Here is a 24212-nt window from a genome sequence, read left to right as displayed (position 1 = left end):
CGGCTTGAGGTTTTATTTCCCTCTCCCCCTTCCTAGAAAGCTGTTAGTGTGGCAGAAATGATATATTTGTTTAGATAGAGGGTATGTACCTGTGTGTGTGTGTGTGTGTGTGTGTGTGTGTGTGTGTGTGTGTGTGTGAGATGAAACCTTTTAATTTGGGGGTAGTCTTCTGTTAGAGGATTCAGAAGAAAGGAAAAGCATGAATTTGTAACTTTTCTAATGTTATGAAAGCTCATGATATATGGTATGTAGAATTACTTTAAGTGACACCTTTTTTGCTGTTGTTGTTACTGTGTCTCCCTAATTTATTCCTCAAATATAATAGATACAAAATTTAGGAGGAACAGCCTGCATTCATGCTATGATTTTCTTTTATTATGCTTTCCTTTTTGTCAAATGAAATCAGTGCAGAAAAGAAACATGGATCATAAACATTTTACTTTTTGTTCTGGAAAACATTTTGCTTCTATTTAGAATTTGATTTAAATTAGTGTGTAGCATGTGTTTAACAAGTATCTGTATAAATGTTGCTTTGTCATAGATCACATTTAATATTCTGAGAAAAGGTGAGATTATGAGATGTTAACTTTAAAAGCAGTGTTCTTAACGAAACCTACCTTGCTAAGATTATTTTTCCTTTTCCATGTCTTAACGTACTTCACTTTCCATCTAACAGGTTGTTAGATGTAACTTTCTTTCTGATTACAACCAAAGTTATTTTTGTGAAAATCTACTTTTGAAAAAAATATAATGTTTTCCAAATTGTGCAGAACATTCACTGCAGATTTTTTTAAAAAAGGATTCTCTTGTTTTTATTATTAATTTGAAGAGTTTTCCATAGGAAAATTTATTGCACTTAGTGCATGTTGCATAATGGGAATTATATTGGAGAGCTTAAAAGGTTTCTTGGACTTGAAAATATTGCTACAAAACAGTAATCTACTATGAAGCTAAAATGCTAATGAAGAAAACTAAACCCACAAGCACAAATTTTAGGGATGCAGATAAATGAGAATTAACGTCTAGGTTTACAACTAAATTAGAAGGGTAGAAATTGTACTTCCACTTTTTGAAGGTTCATATGAAACTTTTCAGAAAAGACTTTGTGAAAACTTGTACCTAGAGTCAGAACACATCGACTAGCTGCTTTTACAGTATTTGCCAATTGGGAATAGAGCACCAGGGTAAGCACACAATTAAGGGAGACTGTTATCTTGAGTCTCTTATCTGGTGGCCCCAGATACTGTGTGCACACTCTGTCCAGCCAGTGGAGGATGCTAGATGCTAACAGCCTAGGATCCAGTGGGAGAACCAAAATGGACTTTGGGCCTTCCAGAGGCATGAGGTATTAATGTTTGTTTCCTTTGGCAGTGAACTAGGACTGATGTGTTTTTTTGTTTTTTAAATTTTAAACAAGATTGAGTTTGGGGGATCTAAGTAGCAGCTAGAACAATGCATCTGCTTTTTCATGGGCTTATTATGTAGCTTTTCAGATGGCCTGGGAAGGGGGAGGTTAAGCTCTTCAAAAGCTTATACCCCTTATTTACAGAATATTAGGAACACAACTCCCTTCCCCCATTCAAACTGAGAGAAGAGACTGCAGACACTACTTACTACCTTTATACTGTTTTATTGGCCTGAGCTCTGAGCAGCTTAGTACTGCCATCTGCCAGGCCACCTCTTTTAAGCCCCACAGAGAGATGTTGGAGCTTTATTCCCTTTGGAACACATGGCTCTGGGACATTATGCTTTTTTCTATTGTAACAATCCAAGGACCCAAACAATACTTTGGTTCCTGATATTGGAACACTTGTAATGGATAAGGTACTGGTCAGAGAGCATATAAAAAAGGAGGTGCTCCTGCCCTCCCAAAATTTAATGTAAAATACTCTTTTAAGGTTGTCAATATGAGAGCAAAATATGTTACTTGGTTACAAAGGAAAATATTTCTCTGGAAGAAGTAAAATTTAGTGTATATAATTTTATATTTTATATTTCCAATGCTTAGAATTTGGGGTAGATTTCATAAGATAAAAGTTCTTAGAGCTTTGTAAAATAAGAGATGGTAAAATATTCCATCATCAAAGAAGGCATCTTATCAGGTATAGTGATGAATACTTGTAGACACTGCTGTTGGGGAGGCTGAAGAGTAGATTACTCAAGTTTGGGAATTCCGAGCTACAGTAGGGGTAAAGCCAATCAGGGATCCACACTAAATTCAGCACCAATTTGTTGAGTGTAGAGGGACAGAAGGCCACCAGGCTGCTTAAACAGAGGGGTGAACCAGCCAGGTCAGAAAAACAGAGCAAAATAAAGCTTTCATGCTGATCAGTATTGGAATTGGTACCTTAAGTGGTTGTTGCATTTCCATCCTGGGTGAGATAGAGAGATCCATATTCTCTATATTTTCTCTCTCTCTCACCCCCCACCCTCTCTCTCCCTCTCTCCCTCTCTCCCTCCCCCTCCCTCTCCCTCTCCTTCCCTCCCTCCCTTGTTTATTTTTGTTACATTTTAATTTCTGAACTGTCTCCCTCCCCCCCTGCACTAAAGCAGGCCACCATTTGACACAGATTCATGCTATGCATACTTCTAATTTATCAGTTCTTTGTCAGTAGATAGCATCTTCCTTCCTAGATCGTTTGTAGTTGATTTGAGTATTTGTTATACTCAGGATAACTTGACTGTTCATGATTAGTCTTCAAACAATATTGCTGTTACTGTATATAGTTTTCTCTAGATTCTGCTTAATTTCATTTTTTATTATTTTGTGCAAGTTTTCCCATGTTTTTTCTATAATCAACCAGCTCAACATTTCTTACAGCACAGTAGTATTCCAAAAAAGTATCCTGATGGCAATGTTGAAAATGCCTTCTTCTCTTTTCCAATATTGAATAATATCAAATGACCTAACATAGGATCAAAAGATTTTGGCTTCAAAGGGACCTTCATGTTCATCCATGTCAATCATGTAATTTCATATATGAGGAAACTGAGTCCCAGAATGTTTAAATCTCATGGAGAGTATCAGTGTTCAGTTTTTTTAAAAAAAATTCAGTTCTTTTGACTTCAAAAAACTAATTATTGAAATATCACATAGCAGTAGTATAAAAACTGGATAACACACACACGCATGTTTAAAATATTACCTTTTGTCATTTATGAACTCATGTTGAAAGTAAGTAAAAAACACTCTATTAAAAGATTTGCGTAGATTTCTTCATTACCTTTTCCCTGTAAACTGTAGCAAATTATAATAAAATATACATGTCATGAAAATGAAAAAAATTCTTTAGAACCTAGTGAATAAAACATGATTTGTTCATTCCCCAGTTGTTCTGCAAACATTTTCCCTAATTGGCATAGCTGTAGAATTTTATCATGATTAAAATAATCTAGAACACCAATGATCAAATTTTGGGGGGGGGGCAATGAGGGTTAAGTGACTTGCCCAGGGTCACACAGCTGGTCAGTGTCAAGTGTCTGAGGCCAGATTTGAACTCAGGTACTCCTGACTCCAGGGCTGGTGCTTTATCCACTGCGCCACCTAGCTGCCCCAGTAACCAAAATTTTATTGCAGAATATCCCTTGTCACTCAGTAAAGTTTACGGACTTTTTTCCCTTCAAATTTTACAATTTTTTTTATAAGTTCGAAATCAGTGTTTTTATTTTTTCATAATAGTTCCAAAGTCCCTACCCCCCCCCCCCAATCTCTTTGATATTCCCCAACTTTAAAATGACTTCTAGTCTCTCCTTTTATAGTCAGAAAACTTCTCTTTTTCCTGTGATAGCTTTTGGTACTAAGGTTATTAATTGTTAGTATCTTTTAGGGGAATAATAGAACCAAACTATTCTGTCATTAAGGGATTATTAATTTTGGCACTCTGGCATGAATAATTAAATGAGATTATTTGTTCTTCAAAACTTTTCTTTTTTTGACCTTCAGGTTACTATTAAATTTTTTGTGTTGTTAATGCAACACTATTTAAATGAAAAAGGAGGAGGGCAGCTAGGTGGTGCAGTGGATAAAGCACCGGCCCTGGATTCAGGAGTGCCTGAGTTCAAATCCGGCCTCAGACACTTGACACTTACTAGCTGTGTGACCCTGGGCAAGTTACTTAACCCCCATTGCCCTACAAAAACCAACCAAACAAACAAAAAGGAATCAAGTATTGTTCGTGACATTGGTTTGGTAAAAAATAATTTCAATCCAGAGAATTTCTTCTTGGTTTTAATATTTATATGTAAACCATAGATTATCTTGTCATTGAGTTACAGAGTGGGCTCCAAGACTACTGTTGCTCATTTGAGTACCACCAAGGTTTGGAGCCAAAAATCTGCCCTATTGGGGCAGCTAGGTGGCGTAGTGGATAAAACACTGGCCCTGGATTCAGGAGGACCTGAGTTCAAATCCGGCCTCAGACACTTGACACTTACTAGCTGTGTGATCTTGGGCAAGTCACTTAACCCCAATTGCCTCCCTCGCCCCCCCCCCCCCCCCCAAAAAAAAAAAACCCTGCCCTGTTGCAAATGGGAAATTTAACAGCTGAATATCTGGAAATACGTTTTGTTGGTGCCACCATTGAATACTAAATTGAATAAATTACTGGTTGGAAATCAGATAAGGTATGATGCTAAATACAGATAACTCTGCTCCTCTGAACATTGCAAATACTATCTTTTTGCTCTTTTTTTTTTTTTTACTTCAGGAATTAAGTAGGGCTTCTTTTGCATATGAAAATACAAAAAAATGGATAGAAAAAGCAATTGCTAGCAAACTCAAGATTTGGATTTACTCTTTGATGCTAGACACTAGATAAGTGTTCATTGCACGAATGATTATTGAATGAGCTATTGTATTAATCTTGATCAATTCTGTTTAAGAGCCCTATTGTAAACATCAAGGATTGTAAGAAAATAGTTTCTCATGCTTTCTTTTTTCAAGAGAAAGATAACTCAAAATAAAACTTCTCATAGAGAAAAGCACTCTCTGTTGCTTTAATCTTCATCTGTATTCTTCCTGGCACAGGCATTTGTTTAAAATACAGCTTTGATGTACTGTATCAGTTTCAGCTATTTCAGTCATTTGGGAATTTTCTATCTTTACTTGATTTCCCACATGTATAAAGAGAGGAACTAGCTTAGTAGTATCCCGTTAGGAATGTAGATTTGATCACATGTGATGTCACCATCCACAACATTGCATTGTCTACCCTGAGGTTTTTAAAGCGGGTTGATGAAGACAATTTTTTTTCAATGACTACCACCACATTATACTAATTTATTCTGCAGTCTTTATCTAAGCCAAAAGAAGTTTCATTGGTTTTTTCCTGAGCTGACAATATATATTGACACTTACTAGCTGTGTGACCCTGGGCAAGTCACTTAACCCCTATTGCCCTACAGTGACCTATTTATTACAGGGTCTTTCAGTCCATTGCAAACTACTGATTTAGAGCTGGAAGGGACATTAATATGATCCTATTCCTTTCTAAAAATTGGTCTTTAGGCTAAGCATACTGAGAATCATGCCCAAACATCTATGGATAACAAATTGATGTTCCAAATTTTATTTTTGAATAGAAAATTGGGAGTTACCATTAGGCACCAGTGAGGGCTGGAAGAACTACTAGATTTGGAATGAGATCTGGGTTCAAATTCTGACTCTGTTACTTATTGCCTCTGAATGTTGACCATATGTAGTGGTTGTGAGAGAGTCATTTGAAACTCTGGTCCTTGTTTCCTCATCTTTAAAATGAGGTGGTTGAATTAAAGGACTTCTCAGGTTGGAGGCTTGACTTAGGAGTTGAGAAGGAATCCTATGGAAGAATTTTCATTCTCCATCTTATCCTGAAGTCACTCTGGGATATAAAATATGGAAGGAGTTACAGTTATCCAGAGTGTATTCTTGGTGAATATCTACAAGGCAAAGGAGATTGTGGAGAGAGGAGCACCATATCATGGTGGTTAGCTTTTATGGAACTTAGACACAGAGTTCCTGAGTATAAAGTTGAAGTGGTAGCCCCTTTTCCCTTCCTTCCCAGTCCTTCCCTAGTCACAAATATAACTGGATTGTTCAAATGTTGACTCTATAGTACCTTATTTTTCTCTTTTTAATTTTTTCTAGTTTGTTATTACCATTTCTACTAGAGAATGGAAATAAGACTTTTAAATGTTTATTTAAATAAAACAAAAATTAATTACCTAATATGTGCAGTGCACTGTGCCTGGTTCTAAGGATACAAAGAAAGCTATTCTATATTTACCCTCTAGGAACTTGGGGGTCTTTGAAGTGAGATAAGGCATGTATATTATGATGAGATAATTTATAACTCAATGAAACAGACTTCATGGAAGAGGTGGTACCTAAATTGGTGCCTTTAAAGGAGGGGATTGGGACAGTGGAATGGAGTCTACTCAAGGTACATACAGTAGGCAGTTGGAATTGTTGGATTGGAGCTCGGGTTGATGCTGGTGCTAGATATACAGATTTGTGAATTTTCTGCCTAGAAGTCATGGGAATGGATGATATCTCCAAAGGAGTATTTGTAGGAAGAGAAGAGGGTTAAGAGTAGAGTCTTGATGGGGATACCTATGTCGAAAGAGCAGGAGTAAGATAATCAATAAGTAAGCATTTGTTGGGTACCCACTATGTGCCAGCCACTGTGTTAAGTGCTGGGGATACAAAAAGAGGTAAGACAATACTTGCTCTCAAGGAACGCACTATCTAATGGTAGTGATGACATGCAAGCATATAGAGATATAGATAGGAGATAATTAAAAGAAGGAAGGCACTAGAATTAAGGAGGGGTTGGGGAAAAGGCTGTAAAAATGGGATTTTTAAAAACGAAAGCCAGGGAAGTCAGACGGTAGAGTTAAGGAGGAATAGCATTCAAAGCATTGGGGATCACCAGAGGAGAGTAAACCTGGAGCTGAGAGATGGAGTATCTTGTCTGAGGAACAGCCAGGAGACCGGTGTCATTGGATTGAAGAGTATACAGTGGGTAATAAGGTGTAAGAAAATACTGGAGAAGGTAGAAGAGAGGCCAGGTTATGAAGGGCTTTGAATGCCAAACAGTACCAATATGAATGCCGTCAGTCATGGAAGCTAGAGAGAGCCACTGGAGTGGGCAGGGGTAGGTGTGGAAGGGGGTGACATGATCAAATACTTTGAGAAACTTGAAGCAGGCAGACCCCACCAGCTGGCTGTTAGAATAGTCCAGCTATGAGGTGATGAGATAAGAGGTTAGTGAAAGCCGTGGAGTAACAGTTAGGAAAGTGGAGGAACAATGAAAATTCTATACTATGGAAGTAAAGAAGAAGGGTGTGGTCAATAGTGTTAAATATTTCAGGAGGTCAAGAAGGAAGAAAAAACCCACTAGATTTGACAGTGAGGTGAGCTAGGAAAGAAAAAAGTCAACATGGAAGACTATTGGGGGGGGAGTATAAAGTCATGAATGAGTATGGATAGGGAGGAAAAGGAGGAGAGGGAGTTCAGGCAGAGGACAGACGATAGCTTTAGAGAATTATGTTGGGTAAAGAGATTTAAAAAATATAGGGGAGGGGCAGCTAGGTGGCGCAGTGGATAGAGCACTGGCCCTGGATTCAGGAGTACCTGAGTTCAAATCTGGCCTCAGACACTTAACACTTACTAGCTGTGTGACCCTGGGCAAGTCACTTAACCCTCATTGCCCTGCAAAAACAAACAAACAAAAAACCCCAAAACCAAAAACAAACAAACAAAAAAACCAGAAAATTAATTAGGAAGTGATTGAGCAAGTTTCTAGTGCAGAAAGAAGCAACATACAAGACAGCTTGAATAAAGAAAGAAAAGGAAGAAAGAATTTAGAGCTCATGTTTGCTGGCCTTGGTTTTTTAAAAAATTGAGACAAGGAAGTTGGGGACTTGATAGGCAAAGAAAAGATTTCAGGCAACCACTTGGAGGCATTTGAAAGAGTTAATAAGAACTAAATACCTGAGGGCCCAGGTGAGATTAGATAATTGTGTTAGAATCATCAGGTACCTAAGATAGAAACATAGACTCAGATCTAAAAGATATGTTAGACATTATTTGATCCAACCATCTCATTTTACAGATGAAGAAATTGAGTCCTCCAAATCTCAAGCAATTTGCCTAAGGTGACACAACTAGCTAGTTGTATGACCAGGTCTAAAAAGCAGGTGTTCAGTAATGTGTTTTTTTTGCATGATACCATACTATCTCATTGATATAATTTAAAATAAAAATATCTAATTTATAGAAAGATCATTTGTGAAATTAAATCCAACTGAATCAGGCTACTGTTCAAAGCCGGAAAGGACCATTTTCAAACCTAAAACAAGTTCCATTTGTAATTCTTTTGGGAAGGGGAACCATTTTTTGGCTTAAGTTAGATATGTCTTAATTAGAAAGAGCAGCAATTTTTTTTACACTATGATTTTGACAAGGTTTGATTAAGCATTTTTATAAATTAATGTATTTACATTCAACCGATCATTAAAACTCATTGTTTTCTGACATTTACAATTCATTCAAGTAATGTTTATTAAATCCTTGTAATCCAAAGAAAAGTCCTCATTTCTTAGGGAGGTACAAAGATTAAAGAAAATAGGGAAAGGAGGCAGCTAGGTGGTGCAGTGGATAAAGCACCAGCCCTGGATTCAGGAGGACCTGACTTCAAATGCTGAGTCAGCCACTTGACACTTACTAACTTTATGACCCTGGGCAAGTCACTTAACCCTCAGCCCGGGGGGGGGGGGGGGGGGGGTGAGGAGGAAGGCCCCCATGACTGTACATGTATAACTTATACTGAATTGTTTGAGTTCTTAAGGGGGAGTGGGGAGGGAGGGAGGAAGAGAATTTGGAACACAAAGTTTTAAAAAATTGATGTCAAAATTTGTTTTTACATGTAATTTGGGAAAATAAAAAATTCTAAATAAATAAATCAATTCCAAAAATAGGGTACCTGTCTTTTGGGAACCTTAGTGCCAGTGTTCAGCAGGAGTACCAACAAATATCTGCAGTTGATTGTAGAAATTTAAACCAGACAGAAGCAATGAATTTGCTCATTGGAAATATAATGGAAAACATTTAAAAATTCAAATATCCAAATTTAAGCCCCTACTTCTGCCATTTAGAACCTGTTTTTTGAAAAACCAAACCAAAAAACAACTGTTTTTTCATTAATAAAATAGGGACTTTAAAGTTGTGTTGCCTTTCTCACCGAGTTACCAAGAGAATTAAAACACAATCTATATAAAATACTTTGAACTAAAATTACAATGATCTTGTGATTTCCATTGGTCGGGAGAGCTCCTTAAGAGACACTGCCCTTATCATAGTAATTGGCATCTTCATTATTAAAGCAGAAATTGATTTTCCAGTTTGTGAATTAATAATTTCATTTGCTGCCTTTATTCTAGTAATTCTAATTTCACTAGCACATTCACAATAGAAAAGGCAGGAGAACAACAACAAAAAAAGCCTGCTAAAATATGATAATATTCTTACTGCTGGGAGTTTCTTTTCTTTTTCTTTCTTTCTTTCTTTTTTTTTTTTTTGGTGAGGCAGTTGGGGTTAAGTGACTTGCCCAGGGTCACACAGCTAGTGTTAAATGTCTGAGGCCGGATTCGAACTCAGGTATTCCTGAATCCAGGGCCGGTGCTCTATCCACTGCACCATGTAGCTGCCCCCTGGGTGTTTCTTTTTAATGACAAAATATGCTGAACTCATATTCCTTTACATAAACAAAATTCACATGAAGTTTTATGTCTCAAGATAACAGAAGTATCATACATTCAAATAAATTTTGAGTCCTATCCCAAAATTGCTTCCCTGTCATTAAAGAAACAATTTGTAGTCAATTCCTTTTTTCCCTTAGGAAAAGGGTTTGCATTTTGTTCTAAACCTTGTAGAATATTCTGTATTCAGAATAATAAAAATTACCGTGGATTTTACCTCTATTTTTTTAGATTCTTTTGACTGAGTCTTAGTTCCTACCATTTTTTGAATAGACTACAGAAATCTGTATGCCTTGGGCAAGAGTATTTGGAAAGATTTGCTGGTAAGGTAAGAAAAGTCAAAAGATTCCTTTCATTTCTTTAAGTCTTGATTCCCTCTGGCAGGACCAGAACCTAATTTTTTTCTCACTGGGTATATTTTTCTCAGCTCATCATCATTTTCCAAGACCTGATGCAGCTGGGTTCAAAAATGTCTAATAAGTGACTTTATTAGAACAAAGGATAATTAGAATAAAGGACTAAGGCTCTTGCTGGGTGGAATATAATTAGACAATTGAAGAATGACATTTTTAAGATGCTTTTTAAAAAAGTGGCTAACTCAAATGCTACTTGAACTGAAAAAAAGTTTGGTTTTTTTGTTCTTTTTTAGATAATAGGTTTTTTTCTTTCTTTCTTCTATCTTCAACCTGATTTCTTAACCTATCTGTTAACCATACCAGCATCTGAGAAGGCAGACAACTTTGTTAGGTTGTATTTTTAATAATTATAGTAATACCAGTAATGCTTGGTTGAAATGAAAGTTAAATATGGCTATCTTGCTGAATTTATATATCTAGATTTATAAAATACTGTCATTTATTATTGCCAAATGGGCAAGAGGTCCTCTTACTACAAATATTTTCCCCACATAGGTCTTTAGAGATTCATTGGGTTAATTGCATATTTTCAAATCCTTGGATTGCACTTGCCAAAATTTGTCACATGGTGGCCAGCCTTTTGGTTGTTTAGCCATTTTTGACTTCTTACTATAGGCATGTAATCAATAGAACTTAGAGACTGGAACTTTAACAGTCCAATCCCCTCATGAAACTGAAGTCTGGAGAACTAAAATGATTTGTCTGAATCCACGCAGCTGTGGAGCAGAACCCCAAGTAAAAATGGCCAGACCAGGATTAAGTATTGCATTAAAATTTTAGCTTTTCTTTTTAAAAGGTTAAACCAATGTTTTTACGGGGACCACAAATTTTCATTTTTTTGTAGCCATTATTTTATTCATTACTCTGTGCTCACACCACTATTCCTGAGCATATAGGGTTCATAGTTTTTGCAATATAAAATTAGCTATAAGTTTCTAGGGCAGTGGATAGAGTGCTGGCTCTGGAATCAAGGAGATTCATCCTGGTGAGTTTCAAATCTTACTAGCTGTGTGACCCTGGGCAAGTCATTTAACCCTGTTTGATTTAGTTTCCCAATCTGTTAAATGAGCTGGAGAAGGAAATGGCAGACCATTCCAGTATTTTTGCCAACAAAATCCTAAATGGGGTCACAAAGTGTCTGATGCTACTGAAAAACAAATGAACAACAAGGGAAGTTTCTGAAGTAAATTATTTTGAGACGACTTAAATTTGCCTCAATAACTTGCTCTGTTATCATTCATAGCTTTAGAATTAATTGGGTTTTTAAAATTTATTTATTTATTTATTTATATTTAATTTTTGGGGGGCAGGGCAATGGGGGTTAAGTGACTTGCCCAGGGTCACACAGCTAGTAAGTGTCAAGTGTCCAAGGCTGGATTTGAACTCAGGTACTCCTGAATCCAGGGCCGGTGCTTTATCTACCGCGCCACCTAGCTGCCCCAGAATGAATTGTTTTAACAACTACTAGAATTAAGCAATATTGAACATGTAGAGTTTGATTTCTGGGAGAATGGCAGATGAGGAGGCATTTCAGTATAGGCTAGACATAAATGCGATACCAACGGAAAGGTTTTGTATATCCATTGAACAAGTGAAATCTTAGGGGAGAGATTGGAGGGTAAACAGGGAGGAAATACCAGGTAAGAGAAACCAAAAAATCTACTTTACCAACTTTGCAGTTTTTCTATGGTCTTGTTTAATTGGGACATGGATTGTTGATGTCTTTATTACAATAAATAAAATATTCATAAAATCTGAGTTAGAAGCAGTCTTAAAGTTTTCTAGTTCATCCTCTATAAGAAACAATAATCATCCAGCTTGTGATTGAAGAATTTTAGCAAAGTTTAATTAATTGCATCAAGAGCCCATTAATTTTTTTTTTGTTTTAATTTCTAGGAAGATTTTCCCCCCTCATTTTAAGTCCGTATTTGCCTCTCTGTAACTTGAACCCATTGTGTAGGCAATACATTTGGACCAAGAAGAGTAAATATAATTCTTCTGCATTACAACCCTTCAAACATTTCAATAAAGCAGTATTCTCTTTGTTTTTTTTTTCCTCCAGGCAAAAAACCCTTTGCTTTCTCTGATGGGTTTCACAATTCTTTCATAATTCTAGGTAGGGTGGAGGGTAAACAAAGGTTTCTTTGGATGTATTGGAATGCTCATCATTGTTCATCCTCAAATGTGACTCCCATAATTCAACAGGTTTATTGAGGTTTGATCTGACCTGGGCATAGAACAGCATTAGCATTTAGCTGATCCCAAAAAGTGTGCTTATATCCACACAGCCTAGGATAACTAATGTCCCTTTTTATACTGTGACCTCTCTGCTTCTCAACTTTCATGACTTCTATCTCCATTCTACCTTTGCTTCCCACCAGGGAGCAGCTAAGTGGCACAGTGGATAGAGCACTGGCCCTGAAGTTGGGAGGACCCGAGTTCAAATCTCACCTCAGACACTTACTAGCTGTGTGACTCTGGGCAAGTCATTTAACCCCAATTGTCTTAAACATCCAGTAATATCTCCAGTTTTCCTGATGTGTATCTTGTTACTGGACCCAGATGGCTCTGGAGGAGAAAGTGAGGTTGGTGACTTTGCACTTAAATCCAATTCACTGTAAGTCATGATATCACCCTGATGTCATGGTCCTCTTTGAGAATCAAGGACAAACAACAACAGCCCACCAGGACACTCACATTTTAGACATTGCTATCTCTGAAAAACGCTGTTCCATTAAGATCCTAAAATCTGGAATTCCTTTCTCTGAACACAGCTTCTTTAAAGACCACTTTCCCCATACTTCACTGTTACTGAATCTGACTTCTACCCTCATTCTAACCTACTGTCCCTTGGTCTTTCCTTATTAGCCCCTCTACTGGATAAATTTGTACCACTTAGGTATATTTATCATGTGATTAACCATTTCAATTGTACCTTCTTCCTTTCTCCAACTTCTCAACTAGGTACCATTCTTACCCCTGTGATGCATAATTTGCATAACTCTCACCATTTATTATCTCTACTCATATTCCTAAGGCTCTACAAATTCCTGGAAGTCCTGAAACTGGGCCAGTAGGGTAAACTATTTGCTATCTCATATGCTAATCTCATATGAGCCCTCATTGATGTAGCACAGTTCTTTCGTCTCTTCCTGATCTTTTTTCTCTCTGCCCCCTACCCATCACATGCCCTGCAGTAGCTATTCCAAACCTTTTCTTCTATCATCAAGCCATTCCCTCAAATGACCCTAGCTTCAACTTCAGCTTTACTGGGAAAAAAGAAAGAAAGAAAAAGAAATGAAGCACTTTCAACATAAAGTCATTCAGTGATAGAGAGTACATAATGGGTGTGAGGTCCATGGTTTGATCTTGGCGTATTCATCATGGCATTCACTTTGTTTTGGGAAGCAGTATGGTTTAGTGGGAAGAGGTCTTTATTTAGAGGCAGAGGACCTGGGTTTGAATCCTACTACTATTTATGAATTTTGTAACATAGTATCATAATGAGATGATAATGATAAATTTAGCACTCAAAGACATCTAAGAGAATCTTTTCTGTATCATGGACCTCTTTGGCAGTATTTGGCAGTGAAACCTATAGACCCCCTTCTCAGAAAAACGCTTTAAAATACATATGAAAATATACAGAAGAATACAAAAGAAAACAATGATATAGAAATGACAATGTGATTTACCACCACCCCCCCCATACAAATTTACACTCTCATGAAATCTACTGACTCCTTATGAACCTAAAAGTTAGGAAAGCCAGATCTAGTCTAACTCCCTTAAGAAAATAGCTTTGTTGAAGCCTTTTGTTTTTATATCTGTCCTCTGTCCGCAGCCTGGGGAGGTTTACCTTAAAAAAGAAGAAAAAAAAAAGTTAAGCAAACAGAACCAATATGTTATAGAATCTCAAGTCTTAGCTTTAGAGTTGGGTGGTACCTTAGTGCTCATTGAGTTCAACCTTCTCAATTGACAGATAAGGTAACTTAGACCGAAAGAGGTTAAATGACATATCCAAGGTCATATAAACTAGTAAATGTCTGAGGTAGGATTTGGACCTAGGTCTTTCTGATTATAAGTCCAGCTCTGAATACTCTATATAATGCCGCCCCCCCCCCCCTTTAAAAAAGAGGAAACCTACAGAATCTTGTGTTCTCTATTTAGCTATTGTATCTTTGGTGTATATTTCCTTCTTTTGAGATTTTGAGGTTAAGGAGTTATGGGAAAAAAACCCAACAATTATACCATCTGGCCAATTACATGACCTCAAAACCCCTTCATTTCATAGATAAGGAAATGGAAGCCCACAGAAATGCCTTGTAAATAAATCGGGTTAGTCTGGCATGATGTGACCTGCTCTTGAAGAAACTAGATGAATAGTAATTGTCCAGTAGGATTACATAAGATCATCAGAGGCCATCTGGTCTAACCGTCTCATTTTATAAATGAGAAAACTGAGACGAAGAGAGACTAAGTATGACTTAACCAAGGTCCTACAAGTATTTGGACCTAAGTCCTCTGATGATAATGCATAATGGTGAAAAGACTCTTATTTTGCTTTTTATACATATTTTTTTAAAGGAAATGCTTTTTCTCCCCCTCCCTCAGGTATTTGGTATCTATCCATCATGAGTAATTGCTTAGGTGCTTTATCTCTACTTTGTATATATCTCATTCCATACTCACAGATGAACTCTATTAGAACAGAGCTGCTTTGGCCATTTTGCACCTCAAGAAGAGTCAGGTCTATTCATTTATACATCCAAGAAATTCTCTATAAGGAAGTACATTGCTACCAGAGATAGTATAGATACTAGGTCAATACATGAAGTAGATGTGACAAGTTTCTTTTCCAGCTCAGTATTCCAAAAACTAACTTTATATTATGTCCTTTTATGTTTTTAATAATTAGGCTAAAACTGTGTTTTGTAAAGTAATTGCTATTGTACCAGTTTGGGCAGTAAGCATTTATTATTTATTAATTGTATGTATGTATGTATGTATGTATGTATTTGTGTATGTATGTGTGTGTGTATGTCAATAATTGAGTACATGGCAGTTAGCATGAGGAGGAGAAAAGTCCCAGAAGACCTACAAAATCTACACTGTCCTAAGAGGGAGAGCCAAGAACAGAGAGTGCCTCCAGAGAGAGAGAGAGCTCCTGGCCTCTTCCCATTTTTGCCCTCATTTGATAGAGATGGGTCATTATACATTGATCAAAGTTATTTAGTTAGTATCATCCAATTCCATTGGTTGACATGAATTGAGGGTGGTCTGAGGGTGGGAAAGACCCTCACTCATGTTCCTTAAGGCAAAGTCCATTATCTATTTGATCCCTTCAATCCTTCACTGAGCTAGAAAAGAGCCTTATCTCCATTTCTTTTGTTTCCTTGGGTTTTCCCAGACAAGGAGAACTGGACTTTCTGGAGTGGGGGGAGAAAGCACTGAGAAGCTGATCTCTGGGTCCCCCAAGAAATCCATTATTAATTATTCTTTTCCTTACACTTTTAAAGAAAGGAAATAATAGACAGTAAAGAAAAAAATTCACCTCTATGGCTACACATGGGCAGCTAGGTGGCACAGTGGAAAGAGTGCTGAGTCAGGAAGACCTGAGTTCAAATATAGCCTCAGATACTTACTAGTTGTATGATCCTGGGCAAGTCACTTAACCCTGTTTGCCTCAGTTTACTCATCTGGCAAATAAGCAGTAGAAAGAAATGGCAAACTACTCCAGTATCTCTGCCAAGAAAACCCTAAATGGGGCCCCAAAGAATCCTACACAAATGAAAAACAATTGAACAACAATATTGAAAGCGTTTGGAGAGGGAAGGGATGAACACCACAAAATCCTTGAGGTCTCTTCCAACTCTACATCTGTGATCCTATGAAATCCTGTTTTTGACATTTACTACTCATCTAGTTTCTTCAAGAACAGGTCATGGCAGACTAATCTTATTTATTTGCTTTTTTCCCTAACGTGATTAATTCTGTCAATTAGAGGGGTTATGTAGGCATCATACACTTAAACTGTGACAGTGTTTGATAGATTCTCTCATATTTGTTCTTGTAGATAAGATGTAGATATGAGGGCTAGCTGATAGTATAATTAATTGAAATTGGAACTGGTGACTGAAAAAGTTGAAGTTAGTTGGGAGGGAAGTCTTAAAGGTAGAGCCCTTGACCTTGTACTATTTAATATTATTGGGGAGTGAGGCAATTGGGGTTAAGTGACTTGCCCAGGGTCACACAGTTAGTGTCAATCGTCTGAGGCCAGATTTGAACTCAGGTATTCCTGACTCCAGGGCTGTTGCCCTATCCACTGTGCCACCTATTTAATATTTAATATTTTTATTGGTGACTTAGAGGAAACAAGGAAGTCATACTTTCCAGAAGACATGAAGCTAGGATGAGAATAACAAACAGGATATGAAAAGATGTTGAGAAGCTGGAAAAAAAAAATGATCCAAATCAAACAAGGAGAAATTTTAAAAGTATACATGTAAATAGGTGTTTTTTTTTAAAAAAGATCTACTTCATAAATGTAAGAGGAATCCTGGCAGTCATGTGAAAAAGATCTCAATATTTTGGCCAAAGAAGAATTCAGTTTAAATCACCAATGTCACGCAGCACTTGGGGGAAAGAAAAGAGGGGGAACGTTGACCTAGGCTGTGGCAAAAGGAAGTATATTGTCCAGAAAAAGGGAAATGCTGGTTGTATTTATTGTCTTGGCCTAGTTACAAGTTTGAGCAGCAGGCTGTGTTCAGTTCTGGGCATTTCATTTTAGAAAGAATACAGACAAGCCTAGAGCATGTCCAGAGTAGGACATAAACAGTATTGTGAGAAGACTGGAGAACATTTCATATGAGTAGCTATTGAAGCCACTAAGAATGTTTAACCTGGAGAAGAAAAGACTTTTGGGAAAGAAATAACTTGTCTTCAGATTGACAAGCCAGTCACGTGTAAGAGAAATTAAACATTGGTGACAGCCTAGAAAAGTGGAAAGAGCACTAGATGTGAATTCAGAGGAATTGGATCCAGGACCCCGCTCTGGTATTAACTCATGCCTAATTTTAGGTAAGCCATTTAACCTCCCTGGGCCTCAGTTTCCTTGTCTGTAAAATGAAGAAGGTTAGGCTAGATAGCTTTTGAGGCACCTTACTGCTAGAGAAATTATACATAGAATCTATGATCCTATTCATGGCCCCGAAAGACAAAACTAGAAGTTGTGATAAGCAGATTTTTGCTTTATATTAGGCAGCTTTGCCATGCAGTTTAGAGCACTCTGAGACTGGATTGAGCTGATTTGGGATATATAATATTTTCCTCTTCGCTGGAGAGCTTCAGGCAGAGGATAGGTAACTTCTTGCCAATGACTTTGAAAAAAGGATTCTGGGTCAAACATCACTTGAAGCAGATGGCCTCTGAAATCCCTTCCAAGAGACCAATAAATAGCAAAATATATGGCTAAAATTTTATCATCAAGGTTTTTGACTAAGGTACTGAACAAAGACAATAGTGTGGCCATCCTTGAACATGATGGGAAACTTCTACTAATATCGACTTCTATTTCTTTTTTTTTTTTTTTTTTTAAGTGAGGCAATTGGGGTTAAGTGACTTGCCCAGGGTCACACAGCTAGTAAGTGTTATGTGTCTGAGGCCGGATTTGAACTCAGGTACTCCTGACTCCAGGGCCGGTGCTTTATCCACTGCGCCACCTAGCTGCCCCTCGACTTCTATTTCTAACATAAATTTTGTCATGCCTACGTAAGCTGTGTGTCATTAATATTAAGACCTTCTAGAATTGTGTGAGAATTATGTATTTTCTGATGTGTTCTTGGCCTGTTTTAATGCCTATGTTCAAAAGACATTTTTATGTTTTCCAGAATTTAGACTAACCATAAAACTGACTTTCCCAAAGTGATATTTTGTTTTCTATTTTTCATAAAGTGCACAAAGGCAAGTTGTGCTCAAAAGAGAACAAAGAGATCTAGTGTTCTGTAGAACTCCTTAAGAACACAATATATGCCATTTTTTAGTTGTCATGTCACAGATGTGATTTTCTCTTTGAAAGGCCAAGACTTAAATTCTCAAAATCAGTAAATCTCACATGCCTTTACTTTGAATATTGTTGGAAGAGAGATGTGTTATATCCATTTTTAAACACCTAAAATTTTGTGTTCACTTACATAGTCTGAGGCTCAATTTTCTTCTTCTTCTTCTTCTTCTTCTTCTTCTTCCTTCTTCCTTCTTCCTTCTTCCTTCTTCCTTCTTCCTTCTTCCTTCTTCCTTCTTCCTTCTTCCTTCTTCCTTCTTCCTTCTTTCTTCTTCAAATGTTTAAGGTTAGTAAAGGCACATAAAATGCAGGAACCATGACGGGAATTTAGTCCAGTGATGACATGGGTTCTGTCAAGATGCCACTCACCTTCCAGCAGTCTGTTAAACTCTTGGAGAACTCTAGTTGTTGAAAAGATTTTTCCCAGCATGAGCTGGAATCTGTCTCCCTCTAATTTCTTAACTTTTTGCACACTGGGACCAAGCAAAAGAGGTTTAATGGAAAAACCACTAGCTTTGGTGTCAGAGGACCTGGATTCAGATCCCACCCCTGATGCTTCCTGCTTGTATAACCTGGGCCTTGACTTCTGTAGAAGGGAATGGTGGGAGTAAAGCACCTCCAAGATCCCTAGATCCATGGTCTTATGATCTGTCTCCCACATAACAAGGCTTCATACATTTGAAGACTGTACTCATCCACTCCCCCTTCAAAAATTCTTTAAAAATAAAAAGGGTGGGGCAGCTAGGTGGCACAGTGGATAGAGTACCGGCCCTGGACTCAGGAGGACCTGAGTTCAAATTCAGCCTCAGACACTTGACACTTACTAGCTGTGTGACCCTGGGCAAGTCACTTAACCCCCATTGCCTCACCAAAAATAAATAAATAAATAAACAGATAGACAGATAAATAAATAAATGAATGAATGAATGAATGAATAAATAAATAAATAAAAGGGGGGTTGCTTCTTTAACCTTCATTTTAGAATCTTAGTTCATGTGTCACTGAAAAAAAAATGGTAGCCTAGATCAGTACTTCAAGAGAGACAAGTTGTTTTTCTATCAAGCCAGATGGGTGATAGGTTTTGATGCAGCATAAAATGTTACTGAGGAACGGAGAAATATAAAATGTGTGTGATTTCCACAGGAAAGATCACATTTCAGTAAATACATCTGTTGTAAAGTTTATTAATAGGGATCATGGGTTTTGAGGTGAATGCAGAAGTACAAAATGACTATTCTCAGTTCTACAGTAGGTATCAGTTTTGATCTTTGTACCTTTGCGCATTGTGGCTTCCATAGGGTGACATGTACATAGTGAATCTAACAGACTTAGCAGAGGGAGAAAGGTTTATATTAAAAACAATATATATAAATATAATGATAAATAATAAAATAATATACTATAAAATATAATAAAATATAGTTTTAAATAAAAACCACATATACATCTTTTAATGTATTTAGTGAGGTCTTTTATTTTAGATACATGACGTCACAGTCATTTTAAAAAATTGATGTGCAAGGGTCAGCTAGGTACCACAGTGGATGAAGCACTGGCCCTGGATTCAGGAGGACCTGAGTTCAAATCCGGCTTCAGACACTTGACACTTACTGGCTGTGTGGCCCTGGGCAAGTCACTTTACCCTCATTGCCCCACAATCCCTCCCAAAAAAACCCAACCCAAAATACATGTGCAGTAGGTTTTTAGGGCACATTTTTTAGTAGTTTAGCAAAAGAAAAGAGAAAATTGTGGCCAAGTGGGGCAGCTCTAGGGTCACAGGAAAGCTTTTTATATATTTTAAAAATAAGGGACATCTATGTCTAGGTGAAGAGAAGAGAGACGGTGGAAAAGGAGAAATTGAAGATATGAGAGAGGGAGAGGTGCTAAAGTGAGGTTCCACAGGAGATGAGGACAAAGGACATTAAGAAGGTAGAAGAACTAACTTTATTTAGCTCATCCAGTGAGATGAGAGGATCATTAATACCTAAGCATCAGAGAAAGTGAAGATATAGTGAATAGGGGATTGGACTTGAAGTCAGGAAGGCGTGGGTTCAAATTCTCCCTCAGATATTTACTACCAATGAGACTCTATGAGTCATAATTTCTCTTCCTTTAATTTTTGTTCATCTGTGTTGGATTCAATGGTCTCATCCAGTTTTAAATCCGTGGTCCTTTAAACTAATTGTCAGGAATTCTGATTTCTAATCAAAAGTTTTTCACTTAATAGGTGTGTGACCTTAACCCAGTCATGTAACCTGAGACTCGGTTTACTCTATTAATAACAGGGCTAATATTACCTTCCTGCCAACCTCACAGGGTTTGTCCCAAAAATCAAATGAAATAAACCCATTTGGAAGCACTAAGCAAATGCAAGAGAGGGAGGAGTACTGACTATGATGTCTTAGGACATGGTTCACATCCACCTTTTAATACTTACTCTCTGTGGAAGTACACATTAAGTGACATTAAGTTGTCTCTCTGAATTTGTTTCCTCATTTGAAAAGCAAGGAGATTAATCTCTGAGATTCCTTTCCTTTTCCTCTTCCCCCTGACTGTTTTTTGGTGGCCATATCACTAGCACTTGACTTACATTCTGCTAAGTTTATTACTTGTTGGAGAAGGGAGTGGTTAGATCAGTCAGCCACAATACACATTTATTCATTAAAAACCTGGTACCTGCCTGTCCGTGTTCCAGGTTGTGGTGATACAAGAACAGAATGAAATAACCGTACTTGAAATTAGCATACATTCTAATGAGGAAAATCACAAATGTATATATATATATATATATATATATATATATATATATATATATATATATAGGCTGCCAGGTTTTGTGTTATTTGGAGCACTGGGCCTGGAGTCAGGAAGACCTTCAGATCTGTCCTCAGACACTTTAGTTAGTTGTGTGACACTGGGCAAATCACTTAGCCTGTCTTTGCCTCAGTTTCCTCACCTGTAAAATGGGGTAATAATAGCATCTACCTTCCAGGGTTGTTGTAAGAATCACAATTGAGATAATAATTATAAAGTGCTTAGAATAGTACCTGGCACATAGTAAGCATTGTATAAATATTATTAATTATTAAATGTTACATATTAAATGACAAAATAAAAAGCAGTTCTCTATACAAGAAAGTTTGCTAAGAGTCAAAGGGCGGGCCAGGGCAGCAATTAGGAAAGGCTTCAGGTAGAAGATGGTTTGTGGGGATACTTCAAGGAAGCAGGGGACTCAGAGAAGGAGAACAACTGAGCATAGTTATTCAGACAGCATCATTCCTTTCTAGTGATGCACATCTGTGCCCCTATCCCTCCAAGTGTACTATTGACAAAGCCTCATCAACCAAAATTTAAGAGGTTTTTCTTTTCTAGTCATTTTTGCCTCAAATTCCAACTCAGTTTAGTTTATTTCCCTCATTGGTTGGCTGCTTAGGAAGATGAAAGAGGTGGTGGATATTATAGCAGAGAAAATGCCATCTGAAAGTGACATTGATGTGGCCAGAAACTTTCTTATGAAGATTTTGAGAAGCTCTATGAGGTACAGTACTGGTTTTTTTTTTTTCTGACTATGTGTTATACCCATAGTGTTGATGGATTTGTTCATTCATGTCAATCCATCGAAAATAATTATGACAAATATTTCACCTCCATATCCCTTCATCTTTTCCTTTCCTTCATCCAGATGTTCTAATTCACTGACTCAGTAGTCCATATTGTGTTTGCTTTTTAATCTTTTTTCTACTTGTGTTTTAGTCTTCTTTTAGTGTGTTGGCCTGCTTGACAGCCTTCAGAAATTAAAAGGATAATTTGTTCTTCATAACTTATCTACTAAGGTAAAGCTAAGATCTTTGCCTCTCATTGGGCCAGGAAGGGCTTCTGCATGAATGATTTGTCCACAGAGAGGTATACAAAAATGTAATCACTTTCCAGGGTGAAGTGGCTTCAGCCTATTCATTAAATTGCATAGTTACTTAGAAAATTCTGGAATAATGCTCAGTTGATGACCATGAAAATGAAACTAGTCAAACATTGTGTATTCTTGTGGTCAGAACCTCTCTCTCCTTGGGTAAATTGATTTTGTGGCTAGTGCATCTCCAGGAGCTTTCTTTTTGGAATATTTAACATTACACCTGGAGAATTTTGTCTGAAAAAATTTAAGCCAAACATGAGATAGTTGTGTGTTGGGTGAAAGTCAAACTAAGCCAGGAAATAATGCTTTTGGTCATTATTTATTCTATCTTATTCTCAATGCTTTGTTTGCTGTTTTATTATCCTCAGAACTTTCTTCTCCTACTTAGATTATCATAGGTAACCAATACCATTCATTCATTCATTCATTCATTCATTCATTCATTCATTCATTCATTCACCATACATTAAGAGTCTACTCTATGGAAAACACTGTGAGAAATACAAAGGTAATTAAGACATGGTCTCATCTTTAAAGCCCTTTTTACTAATAGCATCTTGGCAATTGCCTCTCTCAGAGATTCTTGTCTGTAGTTATTAAAGAAAATAAATCCCTATATCTAACCAATATGAAAACTGGCTAACTCGCTGGGTAAAGTGTAGACTGAAATATAAAATATGTAACTGGATTCCATAAATAACCAAGCCCAGCTCCTATCCTTAAGAAAGGCTTAAGGATATCTGCAAAGTTGACCTGAACCAGTGGAAGAAGATAGCTATTTGCTTTGTCAGTAAGTACTGAAGAAAGTCAGCTAAACTCATCTCCTGAGGACTTAAACATTTTCATTTGTAGGTTGAAAATTTTTAAATCTTAAGAATAAGTAATCTTGTCACTCAGATATTTTTCCAAGCACTTGAGTGACTTGCAAATTATATAAATTTTTTAGCTTTTTAACTTGTCCAGAGCATGTTATTTTAGAGCTAGTTTAATTAGTTTTGTTTCATTGGTTTTCTGTTTCAAACCGTTGCCTATTCTCTTCCAGGAGGAATGATGTAGGCTGTAGGCCTCATTCTTGGCATGCCACCAAATTCACAGAGAGCCATCCTGAGACTGTTTCCTCCCAGCCCAGTGTCTGCACTTGGCATTCTCGGTACCATGCAAGGTAAAGTATTCCCCCTTACCCCTCACCCCCATATTGTATGTGTGTGTGTGTGTAATTTTTATTACATTCATATTATAGAATTATATACAATAACATATATGATATATTATTTATTTATAATTTTTCATGTTGATGAGTTTTCAATAGTAATAAATGAAATATGAAATATTTCTCATTCTAAAAGACTTCTGCTAAGATATAATATGATGAACTATAGCTTTAGTTACATTCATATTATAAGTAAAAAGGTCTTTCTGTTGATCAGGCAGGTTTATTATTTTAAGGACCTTAATACAATTTTGTCCCATTATCTTTTTTTTTTCTTTTTAAGGAAAAAAAGAACATTAGTGTACCATCCTCTTAAGATTTTTAGGCTTACTGACCTTGTAATAAGCCAACTTATTTGTTCCATATATATATATACTAGATGAATGTTGGGCTTCTAAGTTAGAGGTTCTAACAAAGACAAGTGTTACTATCTTATACAAAGGACCATTGACAAATTTAAGGAAAATGCATATTAAATGACTTAGATCAAGGCTTTCTTTTCTTTTCTTTTCTTTTCTTTTCTTTTCTTTTCTTTTCATTTCTTTTCTTTTCTTTTCTTTTCTTTTCTTTTCTTTGTGAGGCAATTGGGGTTAAGTGACTTGCCCAGGGTCACACAGCAAGGAAGTGTCAAAGTGTCTGAGGCCGGATTTGAACTCAGGTCCTCCTGACTCCAGGACCCGTGCTCTATCCACTGCACCACCTAGCTGCCCCCTATATTATTTCATCGTCTATGGTACCTCTTAGTTTCCCTGATTTTCTCTTTTAATTAGGTCTGTTTTTGCTTTTGCTTTGTCTAAGATCATGATTGCTAGCCCTGCTTTTTTTTTAACCTCTGCTGAATTGATTCTGCTGTAGCCCTTCATTTTGACTGTGTGTTTT

At 37.0% G+C, this 24212-nt stretch overlaps 1 protein-coding gene across 3 annotated transcripts in view; it reads left to right on the top strand.

Annotated features, from left to right (window-relative positions):
• SHROOM2 (shroom family member 2) overlaps positions 1–24212 on the top strand; it is a 244564-nt gene that overhangs the window by 120957 nt on the left and 99395 nt on the right. For all 3 annotated transcript variants that reach the window (XM_043992671.1, XM_043992672.1, XM_043992670.1), the window contains exon 3: positions 23166–23285. In XM_043992671.1, coding sequence (XP_043848606.1) covers positions 23166–23285 — 120 coding nt within the window. The remainder of the gene's footprint in view (positions 1–23165; positions 23286–24212) is intronic.

The sequence above is a fragment of the Dromiciops gliroides genome, chromosome 3 (genome assembly GCF_019393635.1).
Source record: "Dromiciops gliroides isolate mDroGli1 chromosome 3, mDroGli1.pri, whole genome shotgun sequence".
In the NCBI taxonomy this organism is placed as follows: domain Eukaryota; kingdom Metazoa; phylum Chordata; class Mammalia; order Microbiotheria; family Microbiotheriidae; genus Dromiciops; species Dromiciops gliroides.
This window is presented reverse-complemented; position numbering and strand designations above follow the sequence as displayed.